General features: G+C 36.5%; 1 protein-coding gene across 1 annotated transcript; it reads right to left on the reverse strand.

Moving 5' to 3' along the window:
- Positions 1 to 1,038: 1,038 nt before the first annotated feature.
- LOC137396534 (retinol dehydrogenase 13-like) lies at positions 1,039 to 16,039 on the reverse strand. The gene is made up of 8 exons (XM_068082842.1): positions 15,869 to 16,039; positions 13,569 to 13,687; positions 12,419 to 12,574; positions 9,534 to 9,638; positions 8,925 to 9,052; positions 7,140 to 7,310; positions 4,144 to 4,268; positions 1,039 to 1,824 (listed from the first exon to the last, which is right to left on the reverse strand). Exons 1-8 carry the CDS (start codon positions 15,979 to 15,981, stop codon positions 1,641 to 1,643), a joined length of 1,101 nt encoding a protein of 366 aa, XP_067938943.1. The 5' UTR covers positions 15,982 to 16,039; the 3' UTR covers positions 1,039 to 1,640.
- Between the last annotated feature and the right edge of the window lie 4,623 nt (positions 16,040 to 20,662).

Consider the following 20,662-nt stretch of genomic DNA (forward strand, 5'->3'; position numbering starts at 1 on the left):
TAAATGTGTTCAACGTGGTGTCACAACTCCCCATCTCTCTCGTCTCACAATAAAGTAGCAACTAAATGATAAACTTGGTGGATGTGTATTCAAATATGATATTTGTTTACTTTCTAAAAACCAAGGATGAATCATGTGCCAAACTTTATTGCTGACCAAGCCAGTGGCTCTAAGCCTTTGGATAAAGATAGTTTGCCACAATATCTCTAAATATGGACTGTCCAGACCCTCGTTTGGCTGTCGAGACTCGCTGTTGTATGGGACAAACAAACATGGACTACCATTCGAGTAAGGATTCATTGGCTGTTTTTAACCTTTTGTCATTAATATTGTTCTAGAATTGTGTTAGTGGTGTATTTTAATCATTGGACTTTGAGAATAAAGAAGTATTTTTACTGGTAAATATCGGTGTCGCTTACAATAGCCTTATAGCCTCAAAATAGCCTTACACCTTCACTAGTACCTGAACCAATAATAATGAAATTAGTAACCACAAGCTAAGCAAAAGTGCACCAACTGAATGTAGAGTCAAAATAGAATAACATGACAAAGTAAATTCAACGCCGGTGTTGTGTGTGGATTCGGATAAATTGTAGATAGCATAATTTCGCTATAATCCCACATGACACGATATCCGATATTTAAACTGTACTTTCAAGTGCAGGAAACTATAGATTGAATGCTGCATATAATTTTCGTCATAACACTACAGATCCATTTGGTCCACAGAATTTTTACTGAAATTCTTCAAATAGGGTGTTTTTGGGTTTCAGCTTTTTTAATTTTTCGACGTTACCATAAATGTTCCTCCAGATTTTACAATGGCAATTTTTGCAACGGCTGCTCTAAATTTTTTGATAGAATTTCATTCATTGAATTATTTAAGAAATTTTAACAGTGCATTAACTTTTGTTGCATGATTTTTCTGCATATAAAACCGACTTCCAAATGGTTAACTTATTAACTCAATAATCTAAGGCAATTAAAATAGCTTTATTTGTATCCTCGCTGGCTAAGTGGAGTAAAGAGACTCACATCCATGGTGTGTAATATTATATTTACCACTCTTTGCTCCGGGGAGTACAATAGAGGTTAATTATTGGTCAACTTATAATCCTCTTATGTAATTCTCAACTTATGACGCTGCAACAAAACTGATGCTAAACAATTCTAATTTCAGGCAAATGAATAATAAATGTTCTTGATGATGTCCTAAGAACAGATATGAATGCTATTATAGTTGATCACATCCAGTAGATAAATAGATATTTAACCAGCCAACATCAACTGCGACTAACATGCGGATGAGATCCTAAACCTTGAGAAACTCCAAAAGAGAAGCCGCGAATTAGTCTCATCCCTTCAGCGTTGCCAGTTGCGATTAGACTATGGATAACACATGTATGAACAGTTGATATCTGTTGAACCATTGAGTATTCCTAACGAAAGGGCAGTGCTATGTCTCGTCTGGATGTAAAGGCAAAGACAAAAGAAAATGGAAACACAATTCCTTTCAGTCAGAAAACAAAAACCTTGAATACTGCTTTAATCACAAGAAAGACAGCGAATGTAATAATAGGGTTGGTTTTGCTCGATGAAGCATGTCTACAGCCAGCAGCAATACAAAACATTCGATCAAGTTATTTATCTTTTTTGTCTTCTACGCTTGTGTCATCATTGGAAGTTACTGATTGGTTTATAGAAGCGTCTCCCGATTCTCGCTTACTATGGACAGAGTCGATAAGCTGCTGAGTAAAAAGCCAAAATTTATCAGCTTCCTCCTTGCTAGCTGCAGGGCCTTCTACCGCTTTTTCTTGCATGTCACTGAAAGTACAGTAATGCATCAGTAACACTTGAAGAGTCGTCATTCTTACAAACATGAAAAGACCACTCCGAATATTACTAATTTCACAAAAATGGTTGGTTTATAAAAGGCTGGTGCATGTCAGCACTTAGCAACTGATCTTTTCAGATCTGTTTAACCATCTTCAAACTAACATTCAGAATTTGAAGGATAGAAAATATTTGAAGCCAAGATTTATTGACCTCAAACTCATTTTGGCTAGCTATACAATGACAGTTACTTGGATGCAACAGACATTCGAACAATGAATGCAAGCTACATATTATCGTGAGGATGCAACAACAAAAAATGTTCGGACTAATTAGAATACCATAAGTCCTCATGCTCAAGACGCGCGGCTAGTCATTGGGTGCGGCTTCTGGTTCAAGGTCATAAACCACGGCTAAAGCCATTCTTTCAAAACTTACGTGGGGCTTAGGGCGGCTTCTTGATAAATGCGGTCTCTGCTCAGCTTCCCACGCTATATCCAAAGAATCGCATTCATGATACAGTTTTATGTACTTATCGGGTTTTGGCAAACCGGATAAGCTGACCTCATAATCTTATTCAAATTATCAGTGAAGATTTTATTTAGTTTGAATTCATGACATTAAATTTCTTGGGTGTTTTTTTGTATTTTTTAAAAAATAAATTTAAATTCCAAACGGAACTTCTATCTATGAAGATGATGAGGTATGTTTAACTCACCACAGTCATAGGTTATTAACACCTTTTCATTCTTGACCAGCATCTTTCCATAAACATGAAACCCTCTAACAGCGTAATAAAATCTAGCTGAGACATGGGAAGTAAGTTGTTGATGCAAGGGTTCAGGAATTTTAATTCGAACTTGGAAGAAAAAAAAATTCTTTTCACATAACTGATGTAGCCTGTTTTCTTATTCAAGAGGACGGGGGTATAGCAAAACCCGTCTCAACACTCTCGCTCCTGAAGGGGTCAATGACGACAAAACCTCAATCGTTAGCTGCGGTCTGGGGGCATATGCGGCTTGTTGGTAAGGGCGGCTAGATACCACAGACGGCTTGTCGGAGGATTATTTTTTCCTTCGTGAGTCATCTGTTTGTGAGCACAAGCCACGCGGCTTGAGCATGAAGACTTACGGTACATGGCTACATCACTCTGTCCTCTGATTGGCCAAATCGGTTACCACGTCATAATCTCTTACATTTTAGGCTGTTGGCAACCACAATTACCAAAAACCATTCTTCCAAAACCATTCTTCCAATTTGAACAGATACAGTATATAATTATACAAGCAACTTTATCTAAGTATGATATGACTAGCTATAAACATTAGGCAGAAAGCGGTTACAAGAGTGGACGGCAGCCCACACCTCCCATTACAAGAATAATCCTCGCCAGACAACAATGTGTCAACACCTAAATGGCTTCCAGTAAATATTAACTCTGAAACGCATTCATGGTTGATACACAAACGACAAAATGGACTTGAAAAAATTCACAAACATCGGCTCTATACCAAACTGTTTCTTGCCTCTATGAGACATCCGCTCTATACCAAACTGTTTCTTGCCTCTATGAGACCAAGACATCCGCTTTATACCAAACTGTTTCTTGCCTCTATGAGAACAAAGCATCCGTTCTATACCAAACTGTTTCTTGCCTCTATGAGACCAAGATATCCGCTTTATACCAAACTGTTTCTTGCCTTTATGAGACCAAGCGAATGGCATAAGAATCAGGAATTCGTTTTTCTTAACCATGAAAAACTGGTGGAAAGGTCTGGAGTCCTTTATAGATAAAAAGAATCATGTCTCTCACTTGATGGAACTTATTTGTTTCGATTGTTGAGTTATCGTAGGAATTCTCACTTCTTAAATTTAATGGCGATCATATTCTGTAAAAATGATAGTAATTGGCTTTTCACTTAAAAAACTGATAGTAATTGGCGTCCACTTATAAAAAACCTTGCGAAATTGAGAGCAGTTGGTTGTTCACTTGCAAAGCCGAAAACAATTGGCTGTTCACTTGTAAAACTGAGAGTAATAGGCTGTTCACTTGTAAAACTGAGAGTAATAGGCTGTTCACTTGTAAAACCGAGTGCAATTGGCTGTTCACTTGTAAAATCGAGAACAATTGGCTGTTCACTTGTAAAACCGAGAACAATTGGCTGTTCACCTGTAAAACCGAAATTAATTAGCTGTTCACTTATAGTCAGACACCTTACTAGCTGTAGTTGTACTATCCTGATGAGGATAGTACAGTTAGGATACTCTGGCTGTCGATAGACACATTCTATTATTATGAAATATACTCACACATAATACTTTCCACTAGTAGATTTGACAGCCTCATCTACGCAGAGATAGATTGGAGTCTGGGCCCCATCAGCAGCAGACTTCATTAAATACCAGCAGACAGGTAGGGTGGATATATAGAGAAACTGAAAATACAGCATACGTTGCCAAGCATTGAGTAATTACATTATGTAATCAATAAGTCGAGAAGGGCCAGCTACACACACTAACAAAATGTGTCATTTGTGTAGCGACATATGGGCACTGCGTTGTTTGAAATGAACATGTTGGTCTACGTAGGTAGAAATAGAATTGACCCAATTGTAACTGGCTAAATTACTCGATTGTAACTATGTCAATTCAATTTTATTCATTTTCAATGTAAACAGGTTGCACAAAAGATTGGATTATAAAAGAAGATAACAACATGGCTTCACGCAAACAACTATTAATACGCGGAGAAATATATTCCTTTTTGTAACAGCCATATGACAGTAACTTTTATCATTTGAAACTGTTGATTAAACACTTCATAATTCTTTTGATTATTAAACAGGTTAAAATTCTTTTCATCTACAGGTTAATCATTGTCATTACCTTGAAATATTTTTTTTACTTTGCAATTTTCTTTGTTAGCATGTAGCGGTTTGTTGACTAAAATGTAGTGATAGGAATAGCTGCCAAAACGTTACTGCAATTACAGTCGTACCTCTACATACGAGCTTAATGCATTTTGAGACTGAGCTCGGATGTCCATTTACTCGTTTCTTAAAGCCCTATTTCTTATATAAAACAACTGAATACAAAATGATCCATTACTACACTATGAAAAAACTCCACATTAAACAAGATCTTTAGTTGTTGTAATTTAGTGTCTAGGCTAAAAAGTAACAAATACATACTTAGTTGCTAAAATATGAAATAAAATGTAACATTTCTATGTACACTACTGCATGATTTTACCTTTGAGACTGACATAGTGGCCAGCGGCGGTCTGATAGAGACTTGACAGCAACGTGTTCAGTACACTGAACTTTTGCGACGTTCCGTAAGTGAAAGTTTGAATTTAACCTGAATTAATTTAGCTCATTAAACACACACTTAGAGTTAAGTTAAAGTCAAGTTTCAATCTTTTACTAAACTTACTTTAACTTTGCCGGCTGAATTTGCTATTGTTTCCGGTTTTGCGCCAAAATCAAGAGATATAAGGTAGGCGGCTGCCTAGACAGTAGGCCACTAGCTGGCTGCTCATTACTCTTAACAATGAGTCATAAAAACCCAACCCCTGGACAACGCATAACGCTGCCCAAGATCACACACACTGGGACCACATATAACAGTGGCCATTTAGACTCTAGAGCCAGCTCGTAACTCAATGATTACTCGTATCTCAAGGAAGAAATGTGTTTAAAAGTCAGCTTGTATCTCAAGTTTCTCACATGTCGGGGCACTCGTATGTAGAGGTCTGACTGTAAATGATTCGATAGATAAATAAATGTACTGGAGAATCCAGAAAGGACGTGATGGGCTTCGCATGACTATGAAGCCGAAGACCGTGATTAGAGGTGGAACGAGACAGGTTTTTTAAGTTCGAGACTCGACTCGAGACACTGTCTTGTAAAAATTCGAGATTCGAGACACGAGACAGTAAAATAATGAGCATTTGGTGAAGATTTCACTACACAAGGTTGTAGCGCACTTGATTTATGAAGTTGATAAACCTCTTTTTAAATTGAATTTTCACCTGGTGTAAACGATTTAAATACAGCATTTTAATTGCAATATGCATGTATTTTTTGTAAACAAAAGTGACACAAACAGCTCTAAAATAGCGAAGTTATATATTTCTAAGAATTTTGAGCTTGATTGATAGTAATTATTATAAACATATTGCTTTGTGCATGTATATTTTTACCATCTATTGAATAGGTCTTATTTTTCAATGTAATAAAATGTGAAATGAAACAGATAGCCGTTGATTTACAAAGAAGTACCGCAACTAAAAGAACACACGATAACACTTTCATTCTTATTGTTTCATTAATGTTAAGTTTTGTTTGTGTATTAACTGTAGTATGTGAATTATATTTAAATTGTACTCATGAAATTATATGAATTACTGTATATATTCTTATATTGAACTAATGAAAATGTCATTGTTACCCGAACACGGACTATGGGCCGCCTTTAGTTCGTTTCTCCGTGTCCGGGCACGTTTTACCCGCAATTGGTAGTATATAAAAGAGGCCCGAATTTTATGAAGGGCAGCTGGTGTTTGGACACGATACGATAAAATACAGACATCTTACCCGAAACAGTCTTATTTATTAAATCGGATTATCCGGAGGGTAATTGGATACGACCCTGTATCTGTTTTAAGGTCACCGAACTGGACTACAATATATTAACAGGGCCCTTGTCCGGACTACATGATTAGACTCGGTTGCCAACATAATCAATAACGACAAGTATTGGACCGGATCGAGTATAACGGACCAGGTATAACTTTAAAGGCAGTTGCCCGCAATACATTACAATATTTGGAGTTGTTACCACGAGAAGCCATGTTTTAACAGCCGTGCGCAGGCGCTTTAGTTCAATTTCCTGTCTCGAGTTTGGCAATAGTTAGGTCAAGACGAGAAGCGAGATACGAGACAGGTCGAAACTCAAGATGTCTCGTGTCTCGTTCCACCTCTAACCGTGATGCCCATTGGTCAATCTATTGTTAATACGACGCAGTATTTTGAGAGCATCAGTGTCTAAACCAGGCAAGAACACCTACACCGCTTGTCAGCGATGCATTTCATCGGCGAGTGTAGCCTGGATACAACAGCCAAAAAAAGCTATTTCAGCTCAAAAAGGACAGAGTTAAAATTTGGCCCAATGTTTGGAAGATGGGTACTAACCACAAAAAACTATTCTGTTTGATGCATTAATTTTTAATGTTGGCTCTTTTTAGAAATTTTGAAAGCTTCACAAAATTTAAAGATGACAAAAGTAGGTGGAAAGAGACCAACCTTGCTGGTTCTCATGGGCATGTAACGATGGATGTCAGTCCTGGCTACTCCAGGGTGACAAGCGTTCACTGTAACCTCAGAATCTTCTAGAATATCAGTTAACTTCTTCATAAGCAGCATAAGAGCAAGTTTACTTTGTGAGAAGCAAGTTGCCCCATTGCCGTAGTCAGCCTATAACAATGGTACACAGATTACATTCAACCTAGACCTGTTTAAGGTCATCTATTTATACCAGTGACTCCATTTTCAGATTGTCCATGTTTCAAATTTACTGCTACATTCTTAGAAATGTGCCTAACTTTAATTTTCATCTGCTTGTTTGCGAGCTACACCTGCTGAAGATGGATCGCACAGGTTTCTACCACATCTTATATATTGTATCATATCTAATTTGTAATCTTATTGCATCTAATAAATTGCTACATAGTGTTGGACTTTGAATTAAAATCGTGTTATTGAATTGAATTAAACTCTTTCACTATGGGATTTTCTATTTTTCTCCCAGAATAAATTTTTGCCAACATTTTTCAGCTGACACTGCTTTAGTATTTTGCTGAAGCACATTTTCAGCCGACGTAAGCTCAGTATTTTGCTGCAAAAAGTAGAATTTTTGTTATGGTTTCAATTTAACGTTTTTTGAAATCAACAGAAAACTCTGCACAAGAATCAAAGCATTTGATATACAGAAGCCAGGTAATATATATATATATATCTATATATATATATGCAGAAGCCACGTAAAAGGTTTTTCTAGTTTAATAAAACCTGCTGCAAAAGAAAAGCGTCTTCACAGTTTGACCAAACAGGAGACTCAAGTCTAAAAACTTAGGTCTTTCTTTTTTATTATAATAATAATTATTATTATAATAAATATTATCATAATAATTCTTATTATTACTTTTAATCAATGTTGAATTGCGATGGTATTCTTGCGTGTCGTTATACATGTATGTGTTTTGGACTAGAACAATCGCGATAGCTGCTAAAATCGCGTTCGCTGATAATTTTGTCAGTCAATTAATTGAAAGCGATGATTTTGGCATGCAAGCACAGCTTTGACAATTCTGAGAGTATCAACCAAATACTGTCATGTTTCTGAATATTTTTGTATATTTCATGATTTCAGCCATAACATTTGACACGTGCGGCCAATACCTTAACATATATTTATCAGAAATATCTGAAGGGCCAAAATTGAAGAACTTCTCTACAGTTCTCTGCAGAGATATGTTTGGGTCACAGTTTGCAATCCTTCTTTTCATCCATCCTAAACCGGAAACTAAAAGAATTGGATATGACGAATATTATGCTGTGAATTTTTAGTATGAAGCAAAACTAGCTGCTTCATTTTATTGTAGTAAAATGATAACTCAATATCCTAAATTTATTGTGGCAAAATTTAGGATGGATCTGGTAACTCTGTGATCCATGATGAATGTTTTTTTACAGGAACTAAGGTGAGCCGTTATAAAGGAGTTCTCTAACAAAAGAGTCAATCTTGTACACTCATATGCGCGAGTGGGATATAATATACTACCATATGCAAGCTTCACTACAAACTGGATCTTGCTCTCAGCAGTCAGACCGTAGACTACAGTCTCTATTCACAGAATTATGTGTCATAGAATCATCTCTTACAAAAACGTGCCTTCAAGTCTTTTTAGCTGCAATCTTTGAAGCAAAGAAACACAGTGATTATCGGGCAGCTCAAATAATAAAGACCGAATCTAGTCTAGAGAAGAAAATAAAACACCAGTTTTAGTAGTAGTGTGAAGAAAGGCCAACCTTGTCGTGGTTGATGTCCGGGTAGTTTATCTGCCCCAAAAAGTAAGCAGCTGATGTGATCAATACAATTCTACTTGGAGCAGCAGCGCGGAGTAACCCAAGTAGCTCGGATATCAACACGTAATTGGCTGTTAAATACATAATATACATATTGAACTGCTATTATCACTAACATTTAACAAATAAAATTGGTCATAAACCTTAACAGAAGATGCTCAGTATTACAGAACAATGACACGGTCTGTAGAATACAGTAAACTATAGGAGAGAAAGTGAGGAGAAACAAGACAAAACAAGGCAAAAAGATTAAAAGAAAAAAATGGGATTGGCAATAAAAAAAAGGTGGAAGGATGAGTAAAGGAGAGAAAATAGGGCAAAAATTTGGCAGAGAGAGATGAGAGACTGGATAATAGGAAATGAGACAAAGATAAAGAGAGCTGGACAGACAGACATAAGTAAAAAATGGACGGTAGAAGAGGAAAGAAAGCAAGGTAAAAAAGACAGACAATAAGTATGTTAAAACAATTCAACATAATTATGTAGATGGTACAAAGTGTTGGTGAACATTCATAGAATATGGCAGAATCACTCAACTGGAGAATGACTGACCTACATAATTTACACCGAAATGATACTCAAAATTATCAGATGTGCGCGTGGGTGGGCAGGTCATTACACCTGCATTGCAATAGAGAATGTCCAACTTGTCCTCTTCTAAAAAAACAAGCACATTGAATATAGCAACAGCATCAAATTACACGGAGCAATAGACAGCTTTTTCACTTCCATACTGATAAATATCAAGTTTTTTTTCGTTGCCCACTCACTTGCTTTCATGAAAATCTTTTTTTATCATTTTCATTGCTTGTGATTGAAAATCAAAAATGGGAGTGTAATGTGTATTTTTGTTAAATGTACATGGATTGTAAACAGGAGATAATACAGCTAACTACACAAGCAGAAAATTGCTTATTCTGCTGCACATATGAATGACCAAATAACTATTAGTGTCGGTATCGCTTCACCTTGGTAAAACACTAAGTTGGGCACATAGCAATGTTTACACCTCTGTCATCCACTCAATTTCTGCAGACATATCGTGTCTAATATTTTTGAATCCTCCGATGTTCAATCCTCAAACATCGAAAAATGATGCTCAACTAGCGTAGCTCTTTGTTCTCCTGCTTTTTACTGATCTTCATCCCTGTTGAGCACACGTGTTTAGTAGCAAAGCCTCACACAATTTGTAGCCATCATTTGTCAAAAGCCTGCTATATATGCAAGATTATCTGTTCGATATAGGATATATGCATTGACTAGTGCCACTAAAATTTTATTGAAGTGATGACGAAACCAAGAAGGATTCACACTATAACACCAGATTTTTAGAAACCAATCTACCTTTACCATTATTTTGTACTGCTTTAGGTAAAAAAAAACAATTGCATACAGAGTACCATTGCAATGGAACAGCCTTCCAATGGCTTATGCAAAACTTCTGCTTTCACTAGTTTTAAGAGTTAATATGAAAAGCCATTTGTTAAACCTAGATTCCTAAAGGGAAGACCTGCTGTTTACGTTTGCCAATTCCTGTGGGCCCAGCGCCTCGACTAGCTGCAGTGCTACTGCGCATGTGGGCCTCATCACGCCTTAACAATAGGAACTAAGTTTCATTTTTTGTTCAACCTAATCAATACTATTACTCTATCTTTATTTTGGCCAAATGTTTTATTTTTACTAATTGATGAAATAAAAAACACACGCATACACACTTCCTTCATACAATGAAATAGACTGTGATACCATTTGCGTACTTTAGGGGGGTAAGACTCACATTTTGAGGAGAATTGACCAAGAGAAACTCTACTTTCATTATCACAAAAACGTAAGAAAGTATTCATGAGCTGAAAATACTACGAATAGTCACCCGGTTCAGTGTCTATGACTACGGTAACTTTAGGTTAAGGGGAGCGAACACCCTCAATGTTATTTTAAATTAAGGGTATATGATTTAAAATAATATCGAGGTTAAAATGGTATATGTCTAAAATAAAATAAAAATATCTTTACTATAATAGGATCGGTGTCTGTTCATTTGCCTGTCCAAAGCCAGGATTAGAGGCTAGGATAAAAAATTGCTTTCAATGAAACTCCAACTCGTCACATTTAGATTGGTAGACCGACATTTTAATATCTGCAACAATCAATCGACAAGTATTTTGAATAGTTGTGCAGGTACTTATTCTCTGTGCCTTATCGGCGCGCCTGATGATCTCTCACACTATACTAGACTGCTAGGATGCTAGTATATATATTATAATAGAGAAAACCTTATACATGTACATCGCTTTCTCTCCTAAAGGTCCAAGCAGGCGATTTTAGGCGATTTTATCGCGCGCATCATGAGGAGGGCGGAGATACCACTGTGCCTAAACACACTTGAGCGATTCACCGGCAAACGATATAGCGGGCACGCTCACAAAATGCCAATAAAATTTCATATCATTAGTTTCTTCGGAGTAGTTAAAAAATTTAGGTAAGTCAATATGGCGCCGCCTAAGCAATGATGTAAACAACTTGACTATTTAGTAAGGGCTCTTCGGTAAAACCCGGAGTGTTTGTCATAAACTAGTGCTACGAGAAGTGTTATATTGAGCCTTTTATTGGCCTTTCAATTCACGTGAGAACATTGCGTGTCAAAACAATAACCAAATCATTTGACTACGTCAGAGAAATAAATTGATTCCAATCTACGTGGTTTCGTGATGGCTGCGATTAACTGTTTGTTTTCGAGCTTTTAAGAGCTTGTAATCACATTTCCTCATATTTTACACCTACAACACAACAGAGTAAGACATGGTGAATCTTTTGATACTAAATAACTGTAATGTGAATTTTATTGCGTGTAAACCTTTAAATGTGGCAAAAGAGATAACGATATTTTTAAGGTTAATTATAGGGCTCCCGTTATTCAAATCGAATTTAAGAACTTCCACGGACTTGACGCTTTACGTTATATGAAATTTCTTATTCGTGCAAAACAAAAGCTTTACATAAATTCTTTACTCTATGTGGAATTCACGTTATAGGAGATATACCCTATAAGAGCGTTTGTTGTAAAACAAAACAAGGGTGACGCTCTGCCATTTTTGACAACATACATGCACCAGTATTACAAAAAAGTTACTTGGGTGTTGCTAACTATGGTCCCTTCTCCTCCATTCAATGCTACAAACTTGGCAAAAACAAATTGTAACCGCTTGACACGGCGGCCGTAACAGTTGACCCTGCATAATAGTTTACACTTTATAACAAGTTGACACACTACAGCTGCTTGACACCTCGCAGCAATCTGACAAAATATAACGAGCAGAACTTTGATGCATTGCAACAGTCTGACACATTGTAACTGGTTGACACCCAGTAACAGGTAGACACCTAGTAGACTCCACAGATGGCTGAAGCTATTATAATGCCACATTAGCCAGACTTACTCTCTTTGAACTCCTTGCAGAACTGCCTAATGTGCTGAAGAGAGCCAAGTTTGAGTGAAAGAAAATATACTGTGGAGCTTCCTGTCAACTTCCGCAACTCTGCTTCAGCGGCTCGTCCCAAGTCATTATTTCTACAGGCTATGTAGACCTTGGCACCTAACCAACAGGTAAAGTTATTTGACATGCTAATTAATTCACACTTTACCTGATTAAATATGAATCTCAATGTTAGTACATTTGCTGAGCCACGGTTACAAATGTTTATATAAGCAAGAGTGAGGCAACCTCATAAACCTCATTACCACAGTGAGTTTTCTGTAAGGATGTCTATTATAGATGTCTGTTAGTTGAGAAATGACAAGGCAACCAACACAACATTGTATAAAACCGAGATAACCGACATAATCAGTGTCCCTTGATTACTACGTTTCCATTGAAAGGATGACGCGGTTTTGGAATTGTGTGCACATCGAATTACCATGCGATAAGTGTTTCATTGGATATTCGCAAGTTGCAGATTAACGCGGAAGGTTTGTTAAAAAGGCTAAGGAATTCTACGACATATCTTATAGCGATGCACTTTTGTTTTGTGGAACTGCTCAAATTAAAATATGAATGACTGAAGCGTAAAAAAATGTCAAAAATGGAATAGCCTGCACATGTACATTTTCTGGCGCAACACTCGCAAGCGCCATTTCCATATTTTGAAAGTATGAAACCTTCAATATAAATTTGCGAGTGACAAGACTTGCTTTACTTGTGAATTCTTCCCGTTTCCCTCTTGTGTATGATGGAAACATGCGGGTTGGAAACACAGTGTATGTCATAAACGATTGTGTTTAGGCATTAACACAGCGTAGCATACCATATCACGGGATGAACAGAATGGGTAGCATCTGAGTCGATAAATACACTAACTGAAGTTACTAAACATACTGGCTAACAAGAATGACTAACTGCTCTAATTAACTGGGGTAGTTAGTTAAACTAATTAACTGGGGTAGTTAGTTGAACTGACTAACTGGAGTGGCTAGCTGACCTGACTAACTGGAGTGACCAATTGACTGTTAAAGTACTAAATAAATACTAAAAAATACCAATAAATACTAAACATGATTTAATGTATTTGCATATGATGCAGTCCCCTCACCTCTCACGGCCAGCTCCTTGGCTGTGTAATATCCTATTCCCCTATTACCACCAGTGACCAAAGCAACTTTTCCTTCCAAGGATGTCTGGCTGAAGTATTGAGGGCCTCTCATGTACGACCTAAAACAGGACAAAATGTCTTTTCTTTGATATAGTAGTGAACAAGTTGATAGGCGGGTGGAGCACGAACAGTAAGCAAGACAAGAACAAATTTTCCATGTACAACTAGCAACTAAGCACTCTAAAAAAAACACTATAAGACAGAAAAAAATGCAAGTATTTGTGTAGATGTAATCAAGACAAATGTCAATATGTCTAAGCCGCTGTCAGCTAGATAAAATGCACAAAGATATTATTTTAGGTAAAATGTTAGGGAGTCAGATAGCCAGACTATAGTAATACAGAAGAACCCTAATATGTCACAACAATTGAGAGATTTCAAACGGTCAGAAACTAGGAGACCACCTTCCATTCTAAGGTAACTACATACAATTATCAGCAACATACACGCGAACATACAATTCCTGGTAGTGATTGAGAAACAGCTCCAAGAGCGTGAACCTTTATGCTTTAGAATGCACTACTAGAATTAGATAAATGGTCGGCTTCGAGTGTGTAGGAAAGATTGTGCACAGAAAATTTATTTTTAATTAACATATACAACATTTACTATTCTAACTGTTAAATGAAGGTAATTTATTATTTCTGTGTACTGTGTTTATTTATGTGCACCGAGTTTAATTCTGTTTCATTCCTACTGTACCGAGTGCAGTGCCTACTTCACATCTATACTGATTGCAATGGTCTTGTTGTTCATGTGAGTTTAAGCATTTTTCTACAGGTGTGGGCACACATATTTGTTCTAATATGGCTTCACACATAACGCTAGCTGCTGAGTTGAGTGTCAAACCATGAAAGATTGGCAAGTGTAATAAGCATGCGCCCAATTTATTTTATAGCCAGTTGATATAGCCTATAGCCAGTTGAAAAGTGTAGTGTACTGGAAAATGCCTGTCTGCAGAACAGGAGAGTGTGAGTTCAAATCTAGTGCAGTGGATTTTTCATTCGTAAAACTCATCTCCATAACTGGACATGCTGACAAAAAAACAGACAACTATTCTGATTTATATAAAATGAATTAAAACTTACGGCTGAATGTTTCACTCCTTCAAAAATAAAACTTGGTTGTGTTTGGTCTAGCATTCGATACAGAGCTACAGCAGTTATAATTCAGTGGTAACAGTTTTTACCCGGTATAACAACTAGCTCTGAAGAGTTATGAATGGCGGTATTCATAGCTATAATATTAAATATAGTTTTATGTAAAATAAAGACAAAAAATGCTGAATTTTTCAACAGGTGATAACACTGCACTTTAATCTTAATAAATACCATGCCAGTCTGAGGGAAACAGTCCCAACATCGACAAGTCCGAACCTAGACAAGTCCCAATCTCGACAGAGGTTAGTCCGAATCTAGACAAAGGTTGGTCCGAACATCGACAAAGGCTGATGCAGTTTTACAATAATTTAATCTTCAACAAATAATAAATGTTTTTTTTGCAGTTCTATCCTCACTTCAAAAAATAAAAATCAAAGCTACTCACTGAAGTTTAGATTTCAAATAAAACATTTTGCTAGCATAACAGTCAACCATATTTATGATTGTTACTTGTTTTAGCATTCGTTCTATATCTAGGTTGGGCAAAATATTGTTAGGCCTACATAAGCTGGGGAGTGCGGCATCAAATGGATCACAATATATTTTTGCGCAAATAAATCTTTTACATATACATCGCTCATTTACTATGAAAATAGTAGATGGTAAAATAGTAAAACTGCTGTCGAGATTGGGCCAACCGTTGTCGATATACAAACTCGTCGAGTTTCAAACCAGTCGAGGTTCGAACTATAAACCCAGTCTGATACTACTACATTAATGCATTTGTAGAATGAATGTGGTTTAAAGCAGTACAATCAACACAATCACAATGCCTCGGTAGTTTTAAACTTCGTCACTGCCTTCTCCAACGACCTGCCGTTAATACACATTTTTGTGTGAACATCGCTCGGACTAACAATAAACTAACACAATTGTATAAAGTATACATATTTATAACCTACCAACCCAACTTGCAGATCAACACAATTATATTAACGCTGACAACAGCATAAACCTAACGGGATTTTGGTTGCTGAGTCATCACAGGGTCTTGTTGACAACCACTAGAGTATGCATTGATTCCAATTCATTTCAGGCCTACACCAAGCGAAATTGTACATACTTGAACTTGAATATTACCTCACTCCTGCCAATATAGCGATGAGAAGTATGCCAATCCAAGTGTACCACGAGTCAAAAAAAGGAGGCGAGTCAAGAAGCTTAGTAAACGGGTCTTCCGATGGATCAAACATGTTTTTTCTAACGCCAACTCGGCTACGTTTCAAAAGCTTATTAAACCGGAAATATTCGTTTTCATAGAGAAGAAAGTTTTGGAAGTCTTTGTTGGAAGAGGTAAGAACGCATACGTAGTATGCGTTCTTACCTCTTCCAATACCTCAGTACGCATAACGCATACTGAGTAGAACAAAGAATCTTAAACTCAGGACATAGCAAAAACATAAAACTACGTTTATTATCAAAGACCGGTGCGCCATCTGCCCTTTGTGATTTGCCAGTAGAACAGTTATATTCTTTATTTTCTTTCTGAAGTGCCTATTCATTCATTCATTCATTTCTTTTTAATTTTGTTCTAGACACGCTCATAAATTTGAATAAACTTAATTTTTTATCATTTTTTACACCCTATTACTCTAAAATATACTTATACTTATTACATCTGTTCATAAACACAGGTCATAGACACAGGAGTTAATCTCGTGAGGAGCTAATACGTGGATTATCATGATGAATTCGAGGGTGTTTATAGACAGATGTAAGTATATTTTTGGAGTATTAGTGAGTAAGAGAATGGTAGAAATTTAAGTTAATTCAGATTAATAAAAATGTTCAAATAGAATTAGAAAGAAATGAATAGGTACATCAGAAGGAAAATAAAAAATATAACTTTTTTATTGGCAAATCGCAAATGGCGCTCTAGTCTTTAATAGTTTATTAAAAGTGCGAGTCTAAGATCTCTGTTTTTTGTATAGAGTTCTATGACTCGAACGTTCAATAAAATAAATGTTGTTCTATGTTTGGCAGCTCTGACTAGCCGCACGCAACCGAATTTTGAATACGAGTTGTCTTCTCCTAAATAATTATTTGACCGTACAACCGTCGTACAGATCTATAATTATTTAGGACACGACAACTCGTATTCATAACTCGGTTGCAAGCGGCTAGTCAGCAGTCGAACATAGAACACTCGTATTCACTACAGTCATAGACATCTAGGTTTATATATCTATGACTACAGTTATTTAGTAGTGTAATTTTGACTTGTTTGCCACTACTGTTCATCACGCAAGCTTGACACTGGTACAGCGTTTCTCTCAATAGTAAATTCGTGTATAGCCCAACAATGCTCTCAGTTACTATCATGTCTTTTCTATACTAAATGGGGGGGGGGGGGGATAAACATGATGAAAAGATTATAGACCCTTTTTCACTTACAAGCATACTCTGCAAGTTATTTGAACACACTTTTCTACATTAGGCATTTAAAAAAGTTGATAAAATGATAGTCAAAAACCAACATGGCTTTAGAAAGGATTTTTCTTGTTGCATGCACTAAACTTTTGACTGTTTCAAATGACCTGCAGAAATCCCACGACAACAAAAACTGTACATACAGCTATCTTAGACTTCTAAAAAGTGTTTGATAAAATAGATCATAATAAATTAATAGGCCAACTTAAGTTACAGTCTCAATACAATGTTAATTTAAGCTTTTGTTGCGAATACAATATTTTCTGTCCAAAAGATATCAACAGGTTGTGGTAATTGGTAAACCTTCAAATGTTGCCAGTTGTACCCAAAGTTTCTCAGGGCTCTGTTCTAGGTCCAACGCTGCTTATCCTATACATAAATAACATAGTTACTAATACTATGATCAAACAAAGAAAAATCAGGCTTTATGCCAATAATGTCTTGTTTTACCATGACATTAAATCAAAACCGGACTACATAGAATCTCAAGATGACCTTATTAGACTCAATACATCAGCAGATAAATGGAAGATGCAGTTCAATCCTGTAAAATCACATGTTATACTGTTTGAACAAGCATGTTTAAGACCTACCACCTGTGTGGTCAATCATTGAACTACAGTATGTGAAAACTAAAATATTTAGGTGTGAATATCAGTAGAGATATTACCTGGGATGTGCATATCAAAACAGTATGGAAAAAGCATTTATGATGCTTGGATTGATAAAACATATACTATTTCAAGCTCCCTGAACTAAAGTATGCACCACACCTATCCTTATGCAGAGCGTTATTGGAGTATGCAATGGAAGCTTGGAAGCCATACAGGGTGGAGCGCATAGATATGCTTGAAAGAATTCATTCACAGGCTATCAGGTTTATTGAAAATGCAAAGGGGAGCGATGTCTCAATAGCGGTAGCAAAAGAAGGGTTAAATCTAGATTTGCTGGAAGGCCAGCGAACCGGTGCCCAGAAAAACATGCTTTCTGAGATTCTTAAAAACCATGATAAGTTCTCAAGACTAACTTAGGAATATGTTATTGAGACCGTTACCAATATACAAACAAGATCTGATCCAAAAGCTTTTACATGTAACACTGATCATTACCTTTTCAGTTTCTTACTATGCACCATCAGGGAACTAGACTAAATTAACACCATCTTTTGAAATTCTGCATACAGCTATTTTATGCCTTTCATTTTCCTATTAGACTCAACTAATGTACTGTGTTTTATTGTGAGAGATTTTAGTAAAGACCATCAAGGTGATCGTCCCCTTCCCCATCAAAAGAAGTCTAGAGGACAAGTACAGAGGAGTTCTTGTTTGCTTTCCTTAGTATACAAGATAACAGACGTTTATATTGGTAAATGTTGCACCACGCTAACACTTCTAATAGCCCTTATACTCAGGCTCTCTATGCAAGCTGGCTAATTGCAGTAAAGCTCTATGTACCTACCGTAGCCCCTTGGGCGTACCTACGGTAGGTACGCCCAAGGAACTGACGCGGTTAATGATTCCCAATAAAAGCGTATGTTACATAGAGCAAAACATGCATGTCTGACACATTAATTCTACTTTGTGCAACGGCCATCTTGCTTTGGGTAGCAACACAAAGCGATTTAGTAATCATTTATAGTCAGAAATTAGGTGTCAGCAAGTTCTTAATTTATACATTTTGTCAGGAAATGAACATTTTATATCCCTGTGCCTATCACCAAATTAACTTGGTCGTAGTTCATTGAAACTCAACGAATAAACTAGTGACTGCTCAGCTGATAGATACAGAATGTAACCTTGTATAGTGCTTAGATATTGCACATTAATTACCTTTATTTGAAAAACTTTGTGGCTGCTTCATGCCATTACCAATGGATGTTGATATAATATATACTTGAAGGCTCCACTGAGAGGTATATCATGTGTGAAAGACCAAAAACTTGTGTAAAAACCGGATCATCAACTCATTTCCTTTAAAGATAGCAGCAAGTTGAACTGATTGATGTTCTCATCAAAAATGAAATTTACTGAATGTTAATAAAAAGGGTTACAAAATTTTTTTAGGCATACAAAAAAATTTAGGCATGCTACAGTTTCCACATTCAGGCCATCGGCTGGAACAAGAACATGCTAACACCGTTTGGCACCGCTTGTAGTACATCATGCAAATGTCAAATATATTGTCATTCAGGAATTTACATAATACAAAATATCATTACTTGATATTAAAAACGGATTGCAATTGTTTGTAACGCCAAATACTGGGTGCTTAATGATATTCACTTTTGTAGGAAAACACGGAGCAAATAGACGAGAACTCTTCTTTTAAACAACCAGCTTTAGGTCCACTCAAATTATTGAGATCGAAGCTATTAGCCCAGGTTATAGCAAAAAGTTGATAAGAAAGCAACACTCAAGTACTTTGACTTTCATATCAGAGCTTTTATTAATTGGCACTTTTATAATCGCTTATCACCTGCTTATTGGCCTGAATGTACGAACTCATTAGCATAACCTCACACAGCACAATCTTTAGCGATCACGATGTCTTTCAATAATTTTTAAAACACACATTTACCTCTTATTTGATAGCTACCATAAAAACAAATTTTGTCAAGTTAATAGGTAAAAGGATTTCAGATGCCACATCAAGAAGTGAGTGATCCTACATGTACATGTATGTTTGAGAAAGATGACAGGTGCTATTCTACGGTAGGAGCTCTACGTCTGAAGCAGATGGCAGGTGTCACCCCAGAGCGCGCTACCATGTTTAAGTCAGATAGATGGCAGGTGTCATTTCGGGCATGTTGCCATGTTTGAGGCACATGGTAGGATAATAGCACGTATCAAGGCAGCACAAAAAAGCCGCAGTTCCAACTGAATCACCACTTAGAAAGGCCCTCCTTATAATTGCAATCCCTCAACACCAAGAGAAAAGTGATGCAGCAAAACTTTATAAAAGAATGGTAACTGCTAACTACATGTACAAGCAAATTGACAAATAGGGGCATTTGAGGGGTTTGCAGATAAAAAATCCTGATTTGATTAGTGAGCTTGATAAGTATGCTACTTATGAAAAATATTTAGTGCTTTGATGAATATTACCAATATGTAACCTTTTCATTTTATTTGTTTCCATTTACGAAGCAAAATGGATCATTGTGTAACTTTTAGTAAGCTCTGTATAACTTAGCCCTAAGTAGATGCATTTCATATACAACAGTACATGTATTAGCATTTATATTAGCATGTTTTAAACTTCATATCAACCTATCAAACCCTAGTGTTGCTGTATTGAAAGCACGATTACCCTAACTCTTCCATCTCTAGTGCTAATGTCTGTTTATTGTACAAAGTGCATCTGATAATGCATTTGAAAAGTTCTTTCTGTATTTGAGAACTTATCATATGTTGAAAGTCTCAGCTTCGAACCCTTTTTAGCAAG

The sequence above is a fragment of the Watersipora subatra genome, chromosome 5 (assembly GCF_963576615.1).
Source record: "Watersipora subatra chromosome 5, tzWatSuba1.1, whole genome shotgun sequence".
NCBI classification, from domain to species: domain Eukaryota; kingdom Metazoa; phylum Bryozoa; class Gymnolaemata; order Cheilostomatida; family Watersiporidae; genus Watersipora; species Watersipora subatra.

Coding starts and splice junctions, on each gene's coding strand:
- LOC137396534 (XM_068082842.1), bottom strand. CDS start 15,981: ATGTTTGATCCATCGGAAGACCCGTTTACTAAGCTTCTTGACTCGCCT. Junction 13,688..15,868: donor GCTATATTGGCAGGAGTGAG/GTAATATTCAAG, acceptor GTCCTGTTTTAG/GTCGTACATGAGAGGCCCTC. Junction 1,825..4,143: donor ACTAGTGGAAAGTATTATGT/GTGAGTATATTT, acceptor CTGTACTTTCAG/TGACATGCAAGAAAAAGCGG.